This window comes from Podarcis raffonei, chromosome 15 (assembly GCF_027172205.1).
Source record: "Podarcis raffonei isolate rPodRaf1 chromosome 15, rPodRaf1.pri, whole genome shotgun sequence".
In the NCBI taxonomy this organism is placed as follows: Eukaryota; Metazoa; Chordata; class Lepidosauria; order Squamata; family Lacertidae; genus Podarcis; species Podarcis raffonei.
In genome coordinates, this window is record NC_070616.1 from 18,195,814 (window position 1) to 18,216,782 (window position 20,969).

A 20,969-nucleotide genomic window follows, 5' to 3' on the forward strand; every position below is an offset into this window, starting at 1 on the left:
AGGAGCAGAGGGCAGCGGGAAGGAGGGGTGGCTTCGGCCCACACAATGAGAACGAAAGGCCTCACGAGCTGGGGAACCAATGGTCGCGAGAAACCCGGTTTCCTTAGCTCCAGAGGCATGGTGGGATAGAGTAAACATGGAATATAGCCATTATGGAGAAAGTAATGGAGGAGCCCAAAGGCGATTTCAAAACTGTGTTATGACATATGTTGGACAATGTTGCTCACTCTTGGACAGTCTCTTAAAATGGAGAGTAGAAGATACCTTATGCAACCAACTCTCTCTCTCCTTTTGTATATAATTTTTATTACGTTTTCTGTTTTACATTTTAAAATACTCATTTTACATCCTTCAGATATCAATGACTTCCCTTCTTTTCTTCCCACGGTTCATTTTACATATCATAAATCCCTGCATATTTTACAAAAACTATACCATTCAGCATTCCATTATTACATCCAGCAAAACTTGTTTATGCTGTTGAATTTATATTAATGCTGCCAGCGTTTTCAGCTGTACACAGTTACTTCCCATATAGTCAATAAACGTTTTCCAATCTCCTCTAAACGTTTGCTCTTCTTGTTCTCTTATTCTATATGTTAAGTCTGCAAGCTGCGCATATTCTGTCAACTATCCATGGCTCACTCTAGGACAATCTGTTAAGATGGCGAGTAGAAGACACCTAATGCAACCAACTCTCAACTATTTACAAACTTGAAGTTTGACTGTATATTATTTACGTAGTATATGCATGGAAAATTTCCTGGGAGTGAGGTTATATGGAAATTGTTTGTTACACTGTATGTATTTTCAAAAGATAAAGCTAATGAGATTTTTTTAAAAAAAAAAGAGAGAAAAGGAACTGATTTTTTAAAAATTATTCATATATATATTGGACATGACTATGCTCTGTTGCCAAGATGTGGTCCTTCCCACAGAACCATCATCAAAATGCTATTAGCCCGATCATATGTGTGTATACTTACTTGGGAATAAGCCTACTTGGGAGTAAGCTCCTCACCAAATTCACAGGACTTAACTCCTAAGTAAGTGTTTAAAGTATTGTAGCAAAACTTTCTCTCAATGATTTCCTCCGATCAAAAGTGGACAGAATCACTGTGATATGTTTTGAATACTCCAATGTGTGTCTTTAGATTAAAGCGAGCAAATAAAAGACACACCAAACTGCTACTCTGGGTAGCCAGTAACAGAAAACTTCCACCCATCCGATTAATAGGTTTAAATACCTTCAACCCATTTTGGAATAAACGATCAAGAATATTGGACTTCAGATAGCTTCAACAAGGTCTTTCTGAAACTATATTGGCTCCATTTTGGATTAATTGTGATGAATTTGCATTGATTTAGTACTGTCCCAATCCTCATCCAGTGTTTCAATCAAGAGCTCAGTGGGAACTTGCCCTCCTAGTGAGACCTTGATTCACTGAGAACCTTAGACATCTCCTTACTGCCATCACAAGCTTCAAATGGAAAATATGGGGCTGGGAGAACTCCCTTCCCTCACCCCCAGTGTGTTGTCCATGTGGGAAGCAGTGCAGAGGAGAACAGCTGGGAAAGGTCATTGCTTTCATTCTTGATATTCTCAAATGAGGAATGAAAATGGCCCTCCAGATTCTATAGACAGTCATACAAAGAAAAGCAAGGGCATTGCTAGGAATCCTTGGTACTGGACTACCAAAAAGATCAAGCATACACCAAGACTTTGCATTTCAGCAGTAGCTGAACTAGCTGTTGGATTGAAACATCTTCCATGGCTCTTACAAATGCAAACTCTCATCAGATCTGGATCCTAGAATTTTGGGATTCAGACCATAGGCACTAATTGTAGGATTTAGCCCATTTCTCTCTCTCCCCCCCCCCCTTTGTCTTGTTCATTTTCACCTGGCTTTTAATAGCCTATGGCTTAAGAGTTACATTTCACAAGCTTTCAGTTGCTGGGAGCCACATTAGGGGACAGTGCTCTTGCACTCGGGTCCTCCCTGTTGGTTTCCAACAGGTACCTGGTTGGCCATTGCAAGAACAGGATGTTGGACTAGATGGGCCATTGGCCAGATTCCATGGGCTCTTCTTATGTTCTTAAGATTCTTCCTATAGGTGATCCTACACAGGAGCGGATCTACTATGAAACTAATGAAGCTTAAGCCTCAGGGCCTCTAATCCCAGAGGGCTTTAGTCCACATTGCTTTAAAATGTTGGGTCTAGTACACCCAATTTGAGTCACATGTCTTAAATTGATTAATTTCTTGTTGTATTTCAACAATTCCCTAGTTTTAGTAGCACAGGTGTTGTAAAGGTATGGTGATCTGTCATGGAACAACCCCAGTGAAGAAGTTAACAGTGGTTACTCAGACCTCAGTTGCTGTTTGCTAAGGGCCACCCGTGACAGCGCAAGCTTCAGGGCCCCCCAAATGTAGGTCCACCACTGATTCTACATGGTCAGGTTCCACACACCCTTGGGGAGGGAAGTGATCCCATGTGGACATTTAGCATTCAGCAAATAAAAGCAGGAACAGAGACCTTGGAAACTACTTGAAAGTTTCTGGCTGTGAACTTCCCTTGAGAAAATGTCCGTTTTGGGGTGGGGTGGGCAGCTATAATAGACAGTCTGCAATACAAGGGGATTAAAACAATTTTCTCACAGGTGCACATTATTATTATTATTATTAGGAGAAGGGGGCATGTGTGCAATCTAGAGGTGGAAAGAATAGGGACTGTGTGTGGGCATGGAGAGTTAAAAGCCCCCAAATAGAGTGCTGAGGTTTTGAGAGCCGCAGCTTGTCTTGTATGAAATCTGAAGTGGTTTGCATTGAAAAGTAGCCCTGGAGAGCAAACAGCTTTGACTTTTATCCTTTCTTCTAAACACCCATCCACTTCCTTCTGCCATCTTTGGTCAAGGTAGTCTCCTTCGCTAAGTTCTGTTGATTTTGAAAGCTGAAGGATGGCCAAGGAGGTTCTATAAGAGCCACGGCACTTGAGAGAAAATATGCACGCTTTGCTAAAAGGGGGTTTTAAATAAAGAAGTTTATGGTCTTTGATCCTCACCATTTTCGCCCTCTTCAAGAACAGGTGTCGAGTGCCCCTCTTTTCCGTTCGACGCAAGAGAGCCTTGGGAACAGGAAGGAAGATGGATTTGGCCAAGTGATACTTGACGGCTCTTTTGCCGTGAAATGAGATGGGGATAGAAGGAATCTGACAGAAAGTGGTGACATGCGAGAAGTTTATAAAATTATACTGGGCATGGAAAAAGTGGAGGGAGAAAGCTTTTTCTGCCTCTTCTTAGAACACTAGAATTTGTGGACATCCAATGAAGATTGGAAGATTCAGGACAGATAAAAGGAAGTAGTCCCAGCTACTACCACAGGAGGCAGTGATGGGCACTACCATGCATGACTTTGAGAGAGGATTGGACGATTTCATGGATGGGAGGGCTATCAATGGCTACTAGCCGTGATAGCTATACTCTGCCTCCATGGTTGGGAGCAGGAATACAGTACTTATGAATACCAAAACCACAGAAGACCTTCTCCAGGCCTACCCAATGGCCACTCTTACACATGGAAAATGCATCTGATATGGGACTGCACCCTCAGCAAAAAGAATGGGGCACTTGGAGCCAATACCATCATTGTGCGCTGTGCATGTAACTGGGCTTGGAGTGAGAACTCTGCTTAGCCCCAAAACTCACTGGGTGTCCTTGCATGTTGCACGCTCTCTCTAATCCATCTCAGAGATTGTTGGTGGGATGTATGCAGGGGGCAGAGGTTCTGTACACTCACATATACCCTTCAACATTTCTCCGATGAAAATAAGGACGTTCTATTCAATAACAACATTTATACCCCGCCCATCTGACTGGGTTGTCTCAGCCAGTCTGGGCAGCTTCCAACATATATAAAAACATTAAACATATAAAAACTTCCCTATACAGAGCTGCCTTCAGATGTCTTCTAAAGGTTGTGTCTCCTTGGCTCAGGGGTCGCATAACTCCATTCCCTCCAACATTTGTCCAATAGATATAAGGACGTCCTAAGGAAAAGTGGAACATTCCAGGATCCAATCAGAAACCGGGACAGCTTCTGCAAATCCAGGACTGTCCCTGGAAAATAGCGACACTTGGAGGGTATGTACTCATCTAACCTCCTTGGAGGAAGGGCAAGATAAAAATATAATAAAATATAGACTGTTTATGTTGGCCAGATTTAACATGTTTCCCTCGGTGGTAGTGAGAGGAAGATACTTAGCTATCCCAGAATCAGAGCGTCTCTGCAAATGCAGAAAACAGGAACCCGATACTCTAGAGCATATATTCTTTTCCTGTGATTTTGGCAGTTATGCCAGAAGACAATTATTTGAGGCCCTAAAATTTAATAGACAGATTTTTACACAACCAACTGTTCAGGACCTGCTGGCGGACAGCGATGATCAAATTACTTTAATAGTGGCTGAATTTTTAAGTGTTGCCCATGAAGAAAGAATGGGCCATGATAAAGAGACTTAGTGGTTTTTAATGGTAGGTGATATTGCTGTGTTGTATTATATTATCTATGTACATCGATTTATTTCTTGGAGTTAAGATAAGGACTGGGATAAATTGTGTTCGCTGAGCCCGTATTTTATACAGTCTGTATATGATGTTTGTTTGTTAATGTGTGGTGTGCTATGCCTAATAAAGGATTTTGAATTGAATAAAATATAGACTTCCCATGTATAGGTCATAGGTAACTATTATTGCATGATGGTCATGTAGGTCTGGTTGCTGTCATTCCCTGTGGATAGGAGAATGTGTTCTTGTTCATCTGTTGCATGCAAGCTGTACACTGTGAACCAACCCACAGTCTTTGGACTGCAAACTAGCAACCTCAAGAACAAGATGGGCAGCACAGAGGTACAATTAAAACGTAGGTGCTATTTTACTGTATCATTGATTGCAGTGTTCATTTATCTTAGCAAAGCTAAGCCTCCCGGTATGGAGATGTTGGGAAATATTATTAGGCCTACACATGATCTATAATCTATATATATCTCAGAGACACAGCAGTGGTGCCAATTCCCCTCTTTGGTGCAAAATTCCCAGTTTGCTCTGGTACTAATTACACGGCATTCTGTGCATGGATAAGTGCTTAATCTTAGAGCTGTTGACACTGGAAACGGCCCAGTCTAGCCTGGGGTGGATATTAGTGAAGGGAACTTGGCCTTCACAGCTAATACCACATCATGTGTTGCGCAAATGTTCACTTTAGTTGCAGGTAATGGATTTCCGACAGCATCTGGGATCTTTTTGTGGCATGTCTAATCTGGAATAATATATGACCCAAGCACTTTGCCGTATCGGGTTCCCCCTCAATTTAAAATAAAATTAATATTGTTTTAATTCTTGGCTCAAACTTTCTCAAATAAAATGCAGCCCCTCTTGCGTTGCACTACCTAGCCAGTCCTCCCCCAGTGATCAAACCCTGGCCGCAGGCTGGGTTATTGCAATGTGCTTTATGTGGTTCTGCCTTGAAGATTAGTCAGAAGCTCTAGCTGGCCTAGAACACAAGCCTGACTCCTGTCAATCACTAGGCAACACATTAGTCATCACCTACACGGTTTCTAAAATGTAAATTGCAGGTGCAGGCGTCATGGCCCCATCAGGGGTTGGGAGCTTTAACTGCTTGGCCTGGTCCTGATTGGGCCCCTGCAGCTGCAATTTGTACCTAAAACAGCACCTTCCCCAGTATCAAACATCTTGAGCTCTATGATTGGCAGGAGGCTCTGTTGGTGATGATGCCAGTAGGGGTTGGCCAGTAGGTGGTGACTTGTGACAGGGCCTCCTTGGTGTTGACCAGCTGTTTAACAATCCAACAATTCACACAGTCCTTCGGTACACACCAACTCCCGTTTCCCCCAGGATACTGCTTACATTCAGTTCAGACTGTCATTCCATCACAAGTGTGCTTGAATTTACTTGATCGGTACAGACTGGAACAAGATGGCCTGCATCACACTTAAGAATCTGTGTACAGTGGTACCTCAGCTTAAGAACTTAACTTGTTCCAGAGGTCTGTTCTTAACCTGAAACTGTTCTTAACCTGAAGCACTACTTTAGCTAATGGGGCCTTCCGCTGCTGCCGCGCTGCGGGAGCACAATTTCTGTTCTCATCCTGAAGCAAAGTTCTTTACCCAAGGTACTGTTTCTTGGTTAGCGGAGTCTGTAACCTGAAGCGTATGTAACCTGAAACGTATGTAACCCGAGGTACCACTGTATAGGGAGGTATTGGGACTCATTCCCAGGCTTGCTTGGGTACACCTGTATATGACAGATCCAGACCCACTAGCACCCCAGAGTGGCTGCGGAAACCCAGACAGATGGGCGGGGTATAAATAAAACAACAACAGCTTTGATCCCAGCCCTGCAGCAGACCTTCACAGGAAAGTAGGAAGAACCTACTTTCAATTAGCTATGAAAGGAATGGCATCTTGTTTCAAGCAAACCAGTGACAGAGTCAAGGATTTAGCCAAAGTTCTAGCTCGGGGTCAGCAAACTTTTTCAGCAGGGGGCTGGTCCACTGTCCCTCAGACCTTGTGGGGGGCTGGACTATATTTTGAAAAAAAGAGAGAAAATGAATGAATTCCTATGCCCCACAAATAACCCACAGATGCATTTTAAATAAAAGCACACATTCTACTCATGTAAGAACACCAGGCAGGCCCCACAAATAACCCAGAGATGCATTTTAAATAAAAGGACACATTCTACTCATGTAAAAACATGTTGATTCCCGGACCGTCCATGGGCTGGATTTAGAAGACGATTGGGCTGAATCCAGCCCCCAGGCCTTAGTTTGCCTACCCATGTTCCAGCTTCTCCCTGAATTTTGAAAACCGCCCGGCAGAAAGTTGATTCCAACCATTCCGGACAGAAAAATAACTTTTCCTTGGGTAGTTTTGTGCTTTAGGATACAACATGAATCTCAAGGACAATAGACACCAAATAAAGGAAGGATAGTTTTATTTTATTTACTAAACATTTGATTTCCGACTCTTGAGCATAATGTTGTGTAAAGGAAAATGGGGAGAGATCATGAAATGGAATGCCCATATATCTGCATGTAGTCTTGGGAGTGTCGAAGCTTACTAGCTTGAACATAGCTTAAAAAAACAACATGCAAGAAGTGAAATCACATCTATCCAGGAATGCCAGTGAGGTCTTGTCCTATTCTCAAGCTTATTCACCTCTATGAGAAAAGGATACCTTCTAATCAAGAGCTGCTCCTGAGCTCTCCTGAGTTATGGGATGGACACTCTTTTTACAGTACAAGTAAACACCTTTGGACCACTCATCTTAGTTTCAGCAGCCAGTCTTGTGCACCTTCATCAGCAGAGGCCCATGGCTCAGTCCAACAGAAATGAAATGCCAAGAATTGATGCCTAGGGATTCACCTCTACACACACACACACACACACACACACACTCTTCTCCTCCACTGCTAGCAAAGCCATTCCGAGTTAGTGTGTTGAAGGACCCGCTCTCTCAGTCACTCCACAGGCAGGCGTGCCTATGGCGGATGTTGCTTTGGATTCATCCACTTGGGAATCGGGGATCAAAAATTCCAGGAGGATGTCTGCGAGGCAGTAAACCATGTGCCTGAAAGAAAGAACACAGGACTTTAAGGGGGCTTGGAAAGCCTATGGGATATTCCACGCATGAAGGCCTGTGTTGGTGAAAAGGCGACAGCCTGAGCTCAGTATTGACTACAATGAAGAGGGGAAAATATTGGATGGCTTGTGCCCTAATGAGGGATACTGTTGAATTGGCTGGTTTGGGGAATGGCCACCACTGAGCTCGAGAGCACACATGCCGCCTGCAAAATATTCTCGGTTCAATCTTTGGCATCTCCAGGTAGGACTGCTAAGGAAAACACTTGCTTGGAACCCTGGAGGGCTGCTGTCAATCAGTGTAGACAGTACTGAGCTAGATGGGCCAATGGCCAAGTCCTTCTTTGCCCTAAAGTAAGACCTAGAAGGGCTATTTCCCCCTTCTTCCTATCTGTACGCCCTATCAATGAGCTGCCAAGCACAGCAGTGCATGCAGAGGAGCCATGGAGAAGTGCTGTCCATAAGGTGAAGTCTTGTAGAGAAAGGAACCCCCTCCCCATTTCCACCAGGGCTTATAAAGAAGAAACCAGTTCCCACCGCAAACAGCACTAGCTCCTTCCTAGGAGAGAGATGATATCCCAGCTCCCTTGGTCTGATCTACAAATCAACTTGGCAGAACCCTATAAATTGCAGCTTTTGTTTTTGTTTTGGGAAAACATGAGATGCTCAGCTATTGCGACAATACAGAAAAGTTTACCTATGGCAGCTATGGATGATCCAGAGCGTGGAGGATAGCTAAGTTTAGTGCCCACAATACATAACAAAAAGGCACTCACACACGTTCCTTTTCCCTCTCAAATATTCTGTTTGATGGTTTCCCACAGGGCCACTGGATTGGCCCCTGTGATAAGAGGGTGTTGGATTAGATGGGCCACTGGCTTGATCCAGCAGGCTCTTCTTTTGTTCTTTTGTTAATCTGATTATCTCCCCACCAGCACCTAAGACTCACCAGGGGTCAGCTTGGTGCATCTCAGAGTACTGCTAAAGCAAAGCATTCCATGTGATCCCTGGGCAATTTGATCCAAGGTTTTTGGTTTTTCTTAAGCTACACACTGTACACATGTCTTTATTCGTCTGCAATGATGCCATGTTGCCAAGGTTACCTGTTTATGATAGGATGTTGCATGGACTCCAGGACTAGGCTCCAACTCTGTCGACATTTACTGGTCCCAAGGATTTCCAGGATTAATTCTGTTGACATCAGAGGTTGGCATGAATTCCCAAGTACAATGTGGATCTTGCAGTACAATACAAGGTGCAATACATGGAGGAGTATGCAGTGAGAATTAATTCTTTGGATACCAAAAATATGTTTAGAACTGAAAAAATATCACCAGGGGACAAATGCCTCTTGAATGACTATACCAGCTTTCTCCAACCAGATACCTTCCAGATGTTCTACTGCTGATTTATTTATTGCATTTATATCCTAGCTTTTCCTCCAAGGAGCCCAAGGTGGCATACATGGTTCTCTTCCTCCTCATTTAATCCCCAAATCAACAACCCTGTGACGTTAGGCTGGGAGGCAGTGACAGGTGGAAGGTCACCCACTGAGCTTCATGGTTGAGTGGGGGGATTTTAACTCTGGTCTTTTCCAGATCCTACACTGGCCTCCAAGTCCTGTTACACCACCATTGGCTTTCTGCTTTGGATTACATTTCCCATCAGCCCCAGACAATATTGCCAATGGTCAGGGCTGATGCAAGTTTAGTTCAAAAAACCTGGAGGGACCCAGTTGAGGTTGGATGAAGCACTGTCTAATGTCCCTAGATCAAAGATCAGATCAGGATTTTAGAGTCATGGTTGCACTAAAGGGGACTTGCCATCAAAAATATATGATATTGAGGTGGAAGAAAAGAACAGGGTTGGGGGAAAGCAAATTCAGATAAATTCAACTCTTTCACGCTGTAGCATAGTGAAGTTAAGCGATGACCATGTGAAATGGTCGTTGGAAGAGGAAGTTCTGAGAAGTCAGAAGCCAAATGGCAATTGGTGTCGTCTGACATGAGGGGCTTTGTTGTCTTGCACTAGGGAGCGGGTGGCGCTGTGGTCTAAACCACTGAACCTCTTGGGCTTGCTGATAGGAAGGTTGGTGGTTCGAATCTGTGTGACGGGGTGAGCTCTCGTTGCTCTGTCCCAGCTCCTGCCAACCTAGCAATTCAAAAGCACGCCAGTGCGAGTAGATAAATAGGTACCGCAGTGGCGGGAAGGTAAACAGTGTTTCTGTGTGCTCTGGGACTCGTCACATGTCCCGTTGCACCAGAAGTGGTTTAGTCATGCTGGCCACATGACTTGGAAAGCTGTCTGTGGACAAGTGCCAGCTCCCTTGGCCTGAAAAGCGAGATGATTGCTGCACCCCACAGTCGCCTTTGACTGAACCGTCCAGGGTTCCTTTACCTTTTTTACCTTTTCATTGCCTTGCCCCTCCCTCGGATGCAGCCAGATGGAATGGCTGCTGAAAGAGGCAATTCTGACAAAGAAGGAACCCCTAGGCCACGAGACCTAGCCAGGTTGGTGAAGACAGCCTTGTTGTCTCAACTCTCCCTCTGATGCAGCAAGGTGAAAACTCGACCCACCCATGATGGCCAGGTGAAAACTGGTATCCGCCCAGTGCCTCTGATCCAACAGAACTATTCCATCGTGCTCAATACATAAAGCAAATGAAAACCTAGCCTAAGATGGGCTTGGGAGTTCTACACCACCATGATTGCAACACCAGTTCATTATAGGATCACAGAACTGGAAGGGACCCCAAGGTTCATGTGGTCCAGCCCCCTGCAAGGCAGGAATCGCAGCTTAAGAATCCCCAACAGGTGGCCACCCAAGCTCTGTTGAAAATCCTCCAATGAAGGAGGATTCAGCACCTTCCGATGGAGTCTGTTCCATCACTGAACAGCTCTTACCATCTCCTTTCTTGTAACTCGAATCCATTGGTTAATGGGAGCAGCAGGAAACAAGCTTGCTCCAACTTCTATGTGGAAGCCCTTCAGATATCTGAAGATGGCTATCACATCACTCAGTCTCCTCTTCTCCAGGCCAAACATACCCAGCTCCCCTCAACTGTTCCTATAAGGCTTGGTTTCCAGACCCTTGATCATCTTGACCCAGACTCTTGAGACTCTTGTTTCACCCGCAAGGAGGGTTGGGGGGAAATCAACTCACTCACCAGGCAGAATCCCCATGAGAATCTGTAAGGCCTGCCTTTCTGCTGCAGCCTTCTGTTCCTCTGTTCTGAGTGGTTTGGGGGCTGCAGGCAAGACCCCACCAGGCCATATTGATTCCTGGAGCAACCTAAGGTACTGCACCCAGCGCTGAGTGCAGGTCAGATTGTCCACCTGAACTTCCAACCACCTGTAACCAGGAAAAAAAGAAAGAAAAGAAGAGATTGGGGAGAAAGTTTACTACGTTGGTGCTTTTGCTGCTATTTTAAAAACCTGATGCTTCACAATAGGAACACCACACAGACAGCAAATGGGCTAAAAATAAAGATGCCGGCAGACCCAAACACAGGAGTTTTTTCATCCGGGGTGCTCGAGAAAGGATTTCTGCGCCAGGATTTTGTGAAAAGATATCTCGATTGTGAGTATAAAAAGATAGCCAACCCATGACTGAGGCATGACCTGTACTTCAAAAGAGAAACGGACCGTGCCGGACCAGAGCAGCTTTGAGCCAGACAGTATAAAAAAAGAGATGGAGATAGCAAAGGCAAGGGGTGTCGGCTTCCCATTTGGAGACACATAACTTGTGCATGCCGTCATGGGTTCTGCATTTGAAACAGACACGGACGGAGGATGAGCCCGTTGCTAAAGGGAGAGCTGCTTTAAGACCAGAGCTCACGGTGATGGGAGGCAGGGCCAGTGCCAAGCATTTGGTGTTGTTAGGCAACTGCTGAGGGCCACACCCTGGCAGGGTGCCAACCGCAGACCCCTCGTGTCTGTGGCCCATATGTGCTGTTGCTGCCTTCACAGCCGTTGGCTATGCTCTGCTTCCACAGCTGGAGGCAGCAGTGCTTCTGAATCAGCAGCTGCCAGAAGCTACAGGAGGGGAGAGGGCTCTTGCGCTTGGGTCTTGTTTGTGGGTTTCACACAGGCAATCTGGTTGGCCACTGTGAGAACATGATGCTGGACAAGATGGGCCGTTGGCCTGATCCAACTGGACTCTTCTTATGATGACATGTCCAAGCGCTGAGCATGGAGTTGCAGAAGCCTCCACCTGCTTTCACCTCTTCTTTTGGGCAGTGTTGTGGACTGGGCGCAGAGCAAAAGTCCACAAGGCAAGGAGGTATTCCCTATTGGAGCCAACCCTGAGAGGACAGCAACAGGAAACACAAGACTCACAGAAAAAGGAGGCTCCAAATCTCCCCACCTTCCACATCCCATTATCATCACCAGCAGATGGACTGACAAAACCTTTGGCCAAATGGTGATGTACATGGCTTCCCCCACCCCTCATTTAATCACTGCAACGAATGAATGAATGAATGGATTTATTAGTCACAGACCAGAAATTAATCCCCACAACCACCCCGTTGAGACAGAGAGGCTGTGCGGCAGTGCATCTGGTGCCCAACATCACACCCAGTGAGCTTCATGGCCCAAGTGGGGATTGAACCCTGGTCTCTCCCAGGTCCTAGTCCAACACTCTAACCACTACACCACACTGATGGTTCTGGAAAAGGAAGTTTATTAAGTATTCACCAGGGCTCACCAACAATCCACAAAAAGAGAGAAAAATAAATAAACCTCAGAAGGGCCACCCTAATCCTTTGTGGAGATTACCCCGGTTTCTGCAAAGGTAGTCGTTTCACCTCTGCAACATCTCCTCTCAGTCATCTGCCAGTGCTGCAATAGTCCCCGCTTGCTACAATTCCTGCCTTTCCTCTTATGCTGGAAAACTTGGGATCCAGTCACTGCCGCGAACCAGACTGATCTACGTCGAGCAAGTTGCTAAATAGTGTGCAAGGAAGAGAACAAAAAAACGAAATCGCCAGTAAATCAGTGGCTACAAAGCACTCAAGAGCCCTTCTTAAGGGCCGGCCAAGAATAGAAGAGAGTGGCTCGGTATTTTACTGGAAATGTTCTCCGCGCCTACCCTGTAAAAGTTTACAACGGTATAAACCGTGAACAATGTGTTCTGTACCCCTGGCCGGAGGACAGTTTGATGAAGTGTTTGTTTAGCAGAGCTGTGATCCTTCCTGACCCTGGAGGGATGGGAAAGGAGTGCAGCAGGCTCCCAGATGTGTCTGGTAGAAGGAGCAAACGTCTCAAGCCCAGGCCCAGCTTCCCCTTAAGGCGGTGAACATCCGGAGACAGAGGAAGCCTCAGTGGTCCAAGGCAGTATATCTCAGAATGTGGGAGGAACAGCCCTAGTTCAGCGGCAGAGCACCTGCTTTGAATGCAGAAGGTCCCAGCCTCAATCCACAGCAGCGTCTCCAGGTGGGGCAGGGGGCAGGCTCCCTGCCTGAAACCCCAAAGAGAGCTGCTGCCAGTCAGTGTAGGCAACGCTGAGCTAGACTGACTCAGTGTATGTTCCTAATTCAAAACAGTAGAAAATAGACAAACGAATAAGAAACTTGCTCAAGAGTCCAGCCCCTGTTAAGATCAGCACAACATGCCCTGCTTAACATTCCTTCTCTCCACACTGAGCAAACAAGATAAGGACGCATGTGAGGACTGGGGAATGAAGCAAAGCCTTCTTGTTTGTGACCCCCCCCCAACCAAAAATGCTGCCAAAAGAGGCCTGCCAAAGCATGCTTACATATTTCAGGAAAGTGCTTGAAAGCCACTAAAATGGCTTCGAGTGACTTCCTGATAAGAAACATGTATTTTTAGCAGGGCCTCTCTTTATCCTCTTATTTCAGCAAAGTTGAAACTTGATGTTGCATTTTAATTGAGGGGTTATTGTTTTTTTTTTGCTGCTTTATGGTTACTGAGGCTTCTTCAAATAGATAAACAATTACAAGCTCATTACTCCCCCCCCCCCCCGCTGGGAAAGATTCTTAGGATGAGCTTTGAACAAACCAAAGGCCAATGCACTGAATTCAGTTCAAAGGTCTTGCAGAACACTTTGTGCAACTTTACTAAGAAGTTACTGGGTCTGCCCGGGAAGGCTGTTGTTCAAAACCTAGCCAGCCATTGAGTCGCTGGATGGCTCTGCCGTTTCATTTATAGAAGGCAGGGTGGAATAAAGGCCAATCACATAGCACCCTGCACACTACAAATGCAAACACTCAAATCACTTTATACTGGGGAAGGTGGCTGCACTGTGATCCTCCAGATGTTGTCAGACTCCAACTCCCATCAATCCTAGCAAACATGGCCTATAATCGGAAATGATGGGAGATGTATTCCAGTAGCATCTAAAGGGCTGGAGGTTAACAACTCTGTTTTATTCCAAGGTCAATGGCGGGTCCAGGGCTTTCCTTTTCTGCTTTTTTTTTTAAAAAAAACCCCTTTCCTGAACAATAGGAATGCGTTAGTCAAAGGGTAGTTTAACCACATTTACTGTAAACTTAGCTGCCTGTTTTATCTGCGATGAAAGGGCACAATGAAAAATGTGCTCATGCTGGATTTTTAATCCAGTGGGCTCTTTTTTGTCCTGCCTCCATGGACTAATCCCCACCCCACCCTCCCCATTTATTATCTCTCTTATTTCTCTTGCTTCTGAGCTGGCCCAGTGGGTCAATTGATGCTCCCTCAAGGGAAGGGGAGGACCTGGCTTTGGGGTCATGAGCTGTAAATCAGCTGTAGAAATTAGTTACAGCAAAACCTTAAACCCAAGGAGCCATTCATGTGTCCTGCTACTAGTCTGTCTTAAGTAAAGCTCTCCCTTGTGTTTCATAAATGGGCACCATGGTCCCCACCCCCTGGCAAGCAGACACACCTCTGGCCACCGCAAGCCACCAAGCAGCCAATGTGAATAACACAGCACAACTGGAACAGCACTGAATTGGAAGGAGGGCAGCCAGGCAGCTGCTCTCATACTTAGTGGCGAGAAGCCCTCTTTGCCCAGAACATTATAGCTTCTGTAATAAAAAAGAAGCTGGCCGTGATAGCTGATGGGTTACATCTGCCATTGCACAGGAGCCAGGCTCGTTTAAAGGAGCATTGACGTCCTTGGCTTGTGGCTGCTAGAAGATCCTGCCAGGCATTTCGGAGGCACCATAGCAACCGAAACGTGGGGTGTCCGAAGGTCAGATTTCAATATGCTTCGCCTCCTACTGCCTTCCTCTGATCCCGAGGAGAGCTGATGTCTGGAGGCGGAAAGTAAGTCCCCCTGCATGTTTCACAGAATCTCAGAATCAAAGATTTGTAGGATAGGAAGTGACCCCAAGCTACTTGGAAGTGTGCCCCATTCTATTCAAGAGCAGGTTGGAGAAATCCATCCAAACCAGGATTGGAAACCAGGACCGAACTGGTTTTTAAAGGATTGCTCAAACCATGGTTTGCCAGTTTAGTCCAACTTAGTCCAGCAAACTGTGGTTTAGCCACACAATGTAAAGATGACCACACCGTGTGTGTGTGTGTGTGTGAAGGGTGCATTGTGGGGAGGGGTTAATGAAATCCTTAAGCCCCACCCTGACTCCATCCCAACTTTTGTCAAACTACGTGTTACTCTCATTTTAAAAACAGTAGCTGGGTGGGCATCGCGAAAGGTAAGGTCAGACCCTCCTCCCAGAGCTCAAGCACTGAAAGAGGGAATAGGGCAGGGGAGGGCACAAACATATCGATTGTTTCTTGATCCTCCAAACCGTGGTTTGGTGGGTTGGAAACATGACTTTAGACTGCATTGCCAGGGGTTGGACTAGATGGTCCTTTGGGTCCCTTCTTTCTACAATTCTATGATTCCGTGACTGCAGCTATTGACCAGGAGTCATGGACTCCTGAAAGGAGGATAGACAGACAGGTAAATGGAGCCCAAGTCCAATCTCCCTAGCAGGATGCTGAGCTCCCCAGATGGCCCTGGCAGAAGGACGGCTGACTCAACTGCCCCAGGCATCTGTTCTCGGCAGTCACAGGGGTGGTGGGAGCAGGTGCCTTGGGAAAGAGCCTAGCTCTGGCCCAGCTGCATGGACACACTCCCAGGCGGGTGGCTCAGAGGCACCCCAGGCAGCGTTTCAGACTTGTGGCACTTTGTAATAATAATAATAATAAAGCATGCGAGGAACTCGGGCCTTGCCAAAGTCTTTTATTTTCGCCAGCTTCTCTGGCACACAAACTCTGCAAGCGGTGCTTGGAATTGCAGAGGGGCCTAGTGGCTTGGCTGCGTCCATGGCAGCTTTTTCAATTTGTGCTTTCCTCCACCCCACCCAAGGAAAGAGAGGGAAAGAGAGACAATCCAGCTACAGGGCTAAGGCTGCTCTCCAAGGCACAGCCGCTCCTGAATCACCTCATAGGGCTGCCCTGGGCTTCTTCAGGAGGGATATAAATGAAGTAAATAATGCAAGCCCTTATCAGATCTTCTCTCCTGAAGGACAGGTTGAAATCACTGACTTTCCTGACTCATTATTGACTCATTAATGACACAGACATTTGATAGCTGGAAGAGTCTTCCAAGCAACCCCAAGATCACTGATTAAGAATGTTTTGACTATATTTTAAACTGTTTTTAGCTGCTGTTGATTTTTTAATGCTTTTTAAAAATTCTATGTCTATTACCTTGGGCTTCTAAGAACATAAGAAGAGCTGCACTGGATCAGGACAATGGCCCACCTGGTCTAGTATCCTGTTCTCAGTGGTCAACCAGATGCCCCGAAGGGAAACCTGCAAGCAGGATTCGAGCACAAAAACACTTTCCCCTCCTGCGCTTCTACCACAGGTTATTAGGAAGCATTGCTGCCTCCAGCTGTGGAGGGCAGAGCATAGCCATCGTGGTTAGTAGCCACTGATAGCCCTCTTCTCTTCCAAGTACAGTGGTACCTCGGTGTGATGGGATGATGAGCTGCTTGTGCGTAAAATCCTAATCCCTCAGAGTTTGGCTAAGTCCCCAAACCTCTGTCTGTGATGGAGCTCCTTAAACATGACTCCATCAATCGCTCGTTGTATCGGACAGTGGGCGTTTACGGAACTTCTTCCAGCATAAAAGCTCCTTAACGGAAACGCGTCTTCTGGACTCTCGGCGTGACAGTTTCCGCCGAGGAGTGGGTGTCCCTACAGGAGGTCCTGAAATCTCCCCGCTGCTCCCGCTTGAAGTGTCTCTGAGCCCTCCCTCCGACTCACTTTCCCTTGGAACTCCACTTCTCCCCCTGCTGGTCCCCTCTTCCGCTGAATGGTCTCTCTCACCCTCCTTGAGCCCTTTCACCTCCTTAGTCTCTGATGGCAGTTCCCTGACATCCACCTCCCCTCCAGGGCCCCCTTCACCCCCTTCCCTCCCCTCCTCTGCGGGAGGCGAGGGAGCAAAACCCCTGAAGGAACCTCCCTCATCTTCCGAAGTTTCGAACACTTCCCTCCACCTTTTGCTGTCTCCGGTTTCCAAGTACTCCTCCTCATCGGAGTCTGTTCCTCCTTCCAACTCCGATTCCCTGAATCCCTCCAGTTCCTCCTCATCGTCGGTGGTGCCAAAGTACTCCCTCCGAAACCTCGCTACTGGCTGAGGTTTCCTGGGGAACCTTTGGTGAAACGTTTCGATCAAGATCTCGTCACGGACCTCCTCTGCCTTCACCCAGGTGTTTTCCGACTCCGGTTCCCCTTCCCACGCGACCAAATACTCCACCTGATTACCCTTCCACCTGGAGTCGATGATTTCCGCCACATGGTTGCGGCTTTCCCTTTCTTCTATGGCTGGCCCCCGTGTGGATACCCCTTCACCTTCCCCCCTGTATGGTGACAGTAATGACCTGTGGAATACTGGGTGCAGTTTCATGTGGTTCGGTAACCGGAGTCTGAACGCCACTGGGTTGACCTGTTGGATGACCTCAAATGGTCCCAATCTTTTGGGTCTCAATTTCTTGCAACCCCCCTTGAACGGCAACCCTTGGGTTGATAGCCAGACCCGACTCCCCACCCTAATTGTTTCACCTTCCCTTCTGCTCTTGTCTGCCTGCCTCTTATATTCTTCCTTGGCCCTTTCTAAGTTGAGTTGGAGTTGACGATGGATCGCTTCCATTTCTTCTACAAAAAGTTCCGCGGCCGGAACACTCCATCTTTCCCCTCCTTCCCCTGGAAACGCCCTGGGGTGGCACCCATAATTAGCCAAAAAGGGGCTCATCCCGGTGGACACATTCTCAGCATTATTGTAAGCAAATTCCGCTAGTGCCAACTTTTCGACCCAATCGTTCTCTCTGTCATTGACATAACACCTCAGGTATTGTTGGAGAATACCGTTTGCTCTCTCCGCCTGCCCATTGGTCTCAGGGTGCCTGGCAGTCGAAAAGTTGACCTCTACGTGCAATAAGCTCATAAGTTTCCTCCAGAATCTGGACGTGAACTGTTTCCCTCTGTCGGAAACCACCCTCAAGGGGGCGCCATGCAGTCTGAAAATATGTTCTACAAACAATTTCGCTGTTTCTTCCGCCGTGACTGCATGTGAGCAAGCTACAAAGTGACCCATCTTAGTTAACAGGTCTACTACGACTAGTATGGCGGTTTTCCCCTGGGATTTGGGCAGATCAGTCATAAAATCTATCGACACCGCCTCCCACGGTCGTTCTGGTGTGGGTAACGGTTCTAATAACCCCGCTGGTGCCCGCCTTTCTCCTTTGGCTCTCTGGCATTGGTCACACCTTCTCACATACTCCCGTACATCCTCCCTCACCTTGGGCCACCAAAACTCCCTGGTCACCAACCACATGGTCTTGTGTTGCCCAAAATGCCCCGCTGTGGGATTGTCGTGCAGCTGTTTGAGTACTCTCCCCCTCAATTCCCCTTCGGGTATATATAGCGCCCCTCTGTAATACAATGCCCCGTTTCTTTCTTCAAAACCCCCGGGGTCTTCTCCCTCTCTCCTTAGACCTCTGAGCTTGTCCTGGGCGTACTCATCATTTACCGTTCCCTCTACCAGTTCTCTTTGCCCCACCCAGGCCGCACCACACACCCAGTGGTCCTCTGGGATAATATGTCTCTCTTCCGGCGCTCCCTCCCCCTCCAAATATTCAGGTTTGCGAGAGAGAGCGTCCGCTCTGATGTTTTCTGGACCTGGCACATAGCAAATTTCAAAATGGAATCTGGAGAACTCCTGGGCCCATCTCACTTGTCGTTGGTTGAGCACCCGTGCCGTTCTCCAATACTCCAAATTCTTGTGGTCCGTACACACTTGCACCTTATGTTGTGCGCCAATTAGTAAGTGTCTCCATCTCCGGAACGCTTCGTGAATGGCGAGTAGTTCTCGGTCATATACCGTGTAGTTCCTCTCGGATTTGTTCAGCTTACGCGAAAAGAAGGCACACGGTCTCCATTCCGACTTATTGCTCCCTGGCTGAAGCAGCACTGCCCCCACCGCTCGGTCTGAGGCATCAGTTTCCACTCTCATGGGTTTTTGCAAATCCACATGCAGGAGCTGTTCTTCCGAAGCGAATGCCCTTTTCAATTCCTCAAAAGCATGCTCCGCCTCCGCCGTCCAAACGAATTTCTTCTTGCTGCTTAGACAGTCCGTGATGGGAGCCGTTAAGTGGGCAAAGTTCTTGATGAATTTACGGTAAAAGTTCCCAAACCCTAAGAACCTTTGCACATCTTTTTTCGTTTTCGGTGTCTTCCATTCCAGCACCGCCTGGACCTTCCCTGGATCCATGGCTAATCCCTTGTCTGATAAGCGGTACCCCAGGAATTCCACCTCCTTGGTGTGGAACTGACACTTCTCCAATTTCACCCACAACTGGTTTGCTTGCAGCTGGCTCAGCACTTCCCTGACATCCTTTACATGCTGCTCCTCATTCTCTGAATATATCAGCACGTCATCGAGGAAGGCCACGCAATTCTTGTAGAGCAAAGGTCCCAGTACGTGGTTCATGAGCGATTGAAAACAGGCGGAGCCTGATTGTAATCCGAATGGCATAACGAGATATTCAAACGCCCCCAAAGGGGTGAACATGGTGGTTTTCCATTCATCCCCCTTCTTTATTCGTATCAGGTTGTATGCTCCTCTCAGGTCCAGTTTCGTGAATATCTTTCCCTTCCTCACCCTGGTCAAAATGTCATCAATCCTGGGCATGGGGAAAGTCACTGGTTCTGACACGGCATTTAGGGCCCGGTAGTCCACGACCAATCTCGGTTTATCCGTGTGTTTTTTGTCCACAAAAAACACTGGGCTCCCCCCCACCGCTCTGGACTCTCTGATGAAGCCCCTCTTCAGGTTTTTATCAATAAACTCCCTTAACTCCTGCATTTCCCTGTCTGACATGGCGTACAGCTTGCCCACGGGGAGCTGGGCCCCAGGGACCAGATTAATTTGGCAGTCAAAGTCTCTGTGCGGTGGTAATTTATCTGCTTCCCTTTCACTGAAGACCTTGCTCAGGTCAGCGTATTGTTTGGGCACCTTCCCTTTGTCCGCCACTTCCGTCCCTGCTAGAGAGGCTTTTGCCCCTTCTGGCACCTTTCCCTCTCTGCAGTGTTCCAGACAATGTGCTGACCCAAAGGAGACCACTCTCTGATGCCAGCCCACTAGCGGGTCATGCAACGCTAGCCAGCTCATTCCCAAAATGACTGGAGCCCCTCCCAGGGTGGCTACATTGAACGCTATCCTCTCAGTGTGCCTGGCCACCCTCATAACCATTGGGACGGTTTGTAGGCTGACTTCTCCTCCCAGCAGCTCCCTCCCATCGATCGTGGTGACCTGCAGGGGGTTGCTTAAAGGGAGTGTCTGTATCTGGTGTTCAGCTGCAAACTCCTTGCTCATAAAATTACAGGAGCTGCCTGAGTCCAGCAGCGCCTTAGTCTTTAGTGGGTATCCGTTTGCCAGCTCTAGCAACACCTCTATTACTAGGGCTGGTCTTGGAGGTTCCGGAGTGGGCACTTTTACTGCTCCTTGGCCTGTCTGCAGTGCCCTGACAGAGGCAGACAGGCGTTGGCTTTTACTGGCTCCTGGACTTCCTCCTCCTTCCCCCCAACAGCTCCAGCCATCCCTTGCCATTCCTTTCTTTGCGGGCAGACTCTGGCAAAGTGACCTGGCTGCTGGCAGAGATAACATTTCTTGGCGCTCTTTCCCTCCTTCTTCCTCCCTTCACTGGGATTTGAAACTGCGCGCGCGCGCGCTGTTCCAACTTCCATCGGCTCTCCTGGCGGGAAACTTGGTTCTGGAATCTCTGGAATGCGGAAATCCCTCCAACGCTCTCCTTTCCCCTCCGGCTTCTCCAAGGCTCTTGCCTCCTGGCGTGCTCC

The 20,969-nt window shown here is 47.3% G+C and overlaps 1 protein-coding gene across 1 annotated transcript in view; it reads right to left on the reverse strand.

Annotated features, from left to right (window-relative positions):
• Nucleotides 1-6,995: 6,995 nt before the first annotated feature.
• Nucleotides 6,996-20,969, reverse strand: part of SNX19 (sorting nexin 19) — a 44,493-nt gene continuing 30,519 nt past the window's right edge. The window contains exons 9-11 of the mRNA XM_053366638.1: nucleotides 10,826-11,010; nucleotides 8,763-8,850; nucleotides 6,996-7,648 (exon numbers count right to left, since the gene is read on the reverse strand). Of these exons, the coding sequence (XP_053222613.1) occupies nucleotides 7,510-7,648; nucleotides 8,763-8,850; nucleotides 10,826-11,010 (412 nt within the window). The 3' untranslated portion in view covers nucleotides 6,996-7,509. The remainder of the gene's footprint in view (nucleotides 7,649-8,762; nucleotides 8,851-10,825; nucleotides 11,011-20,969) is intronic.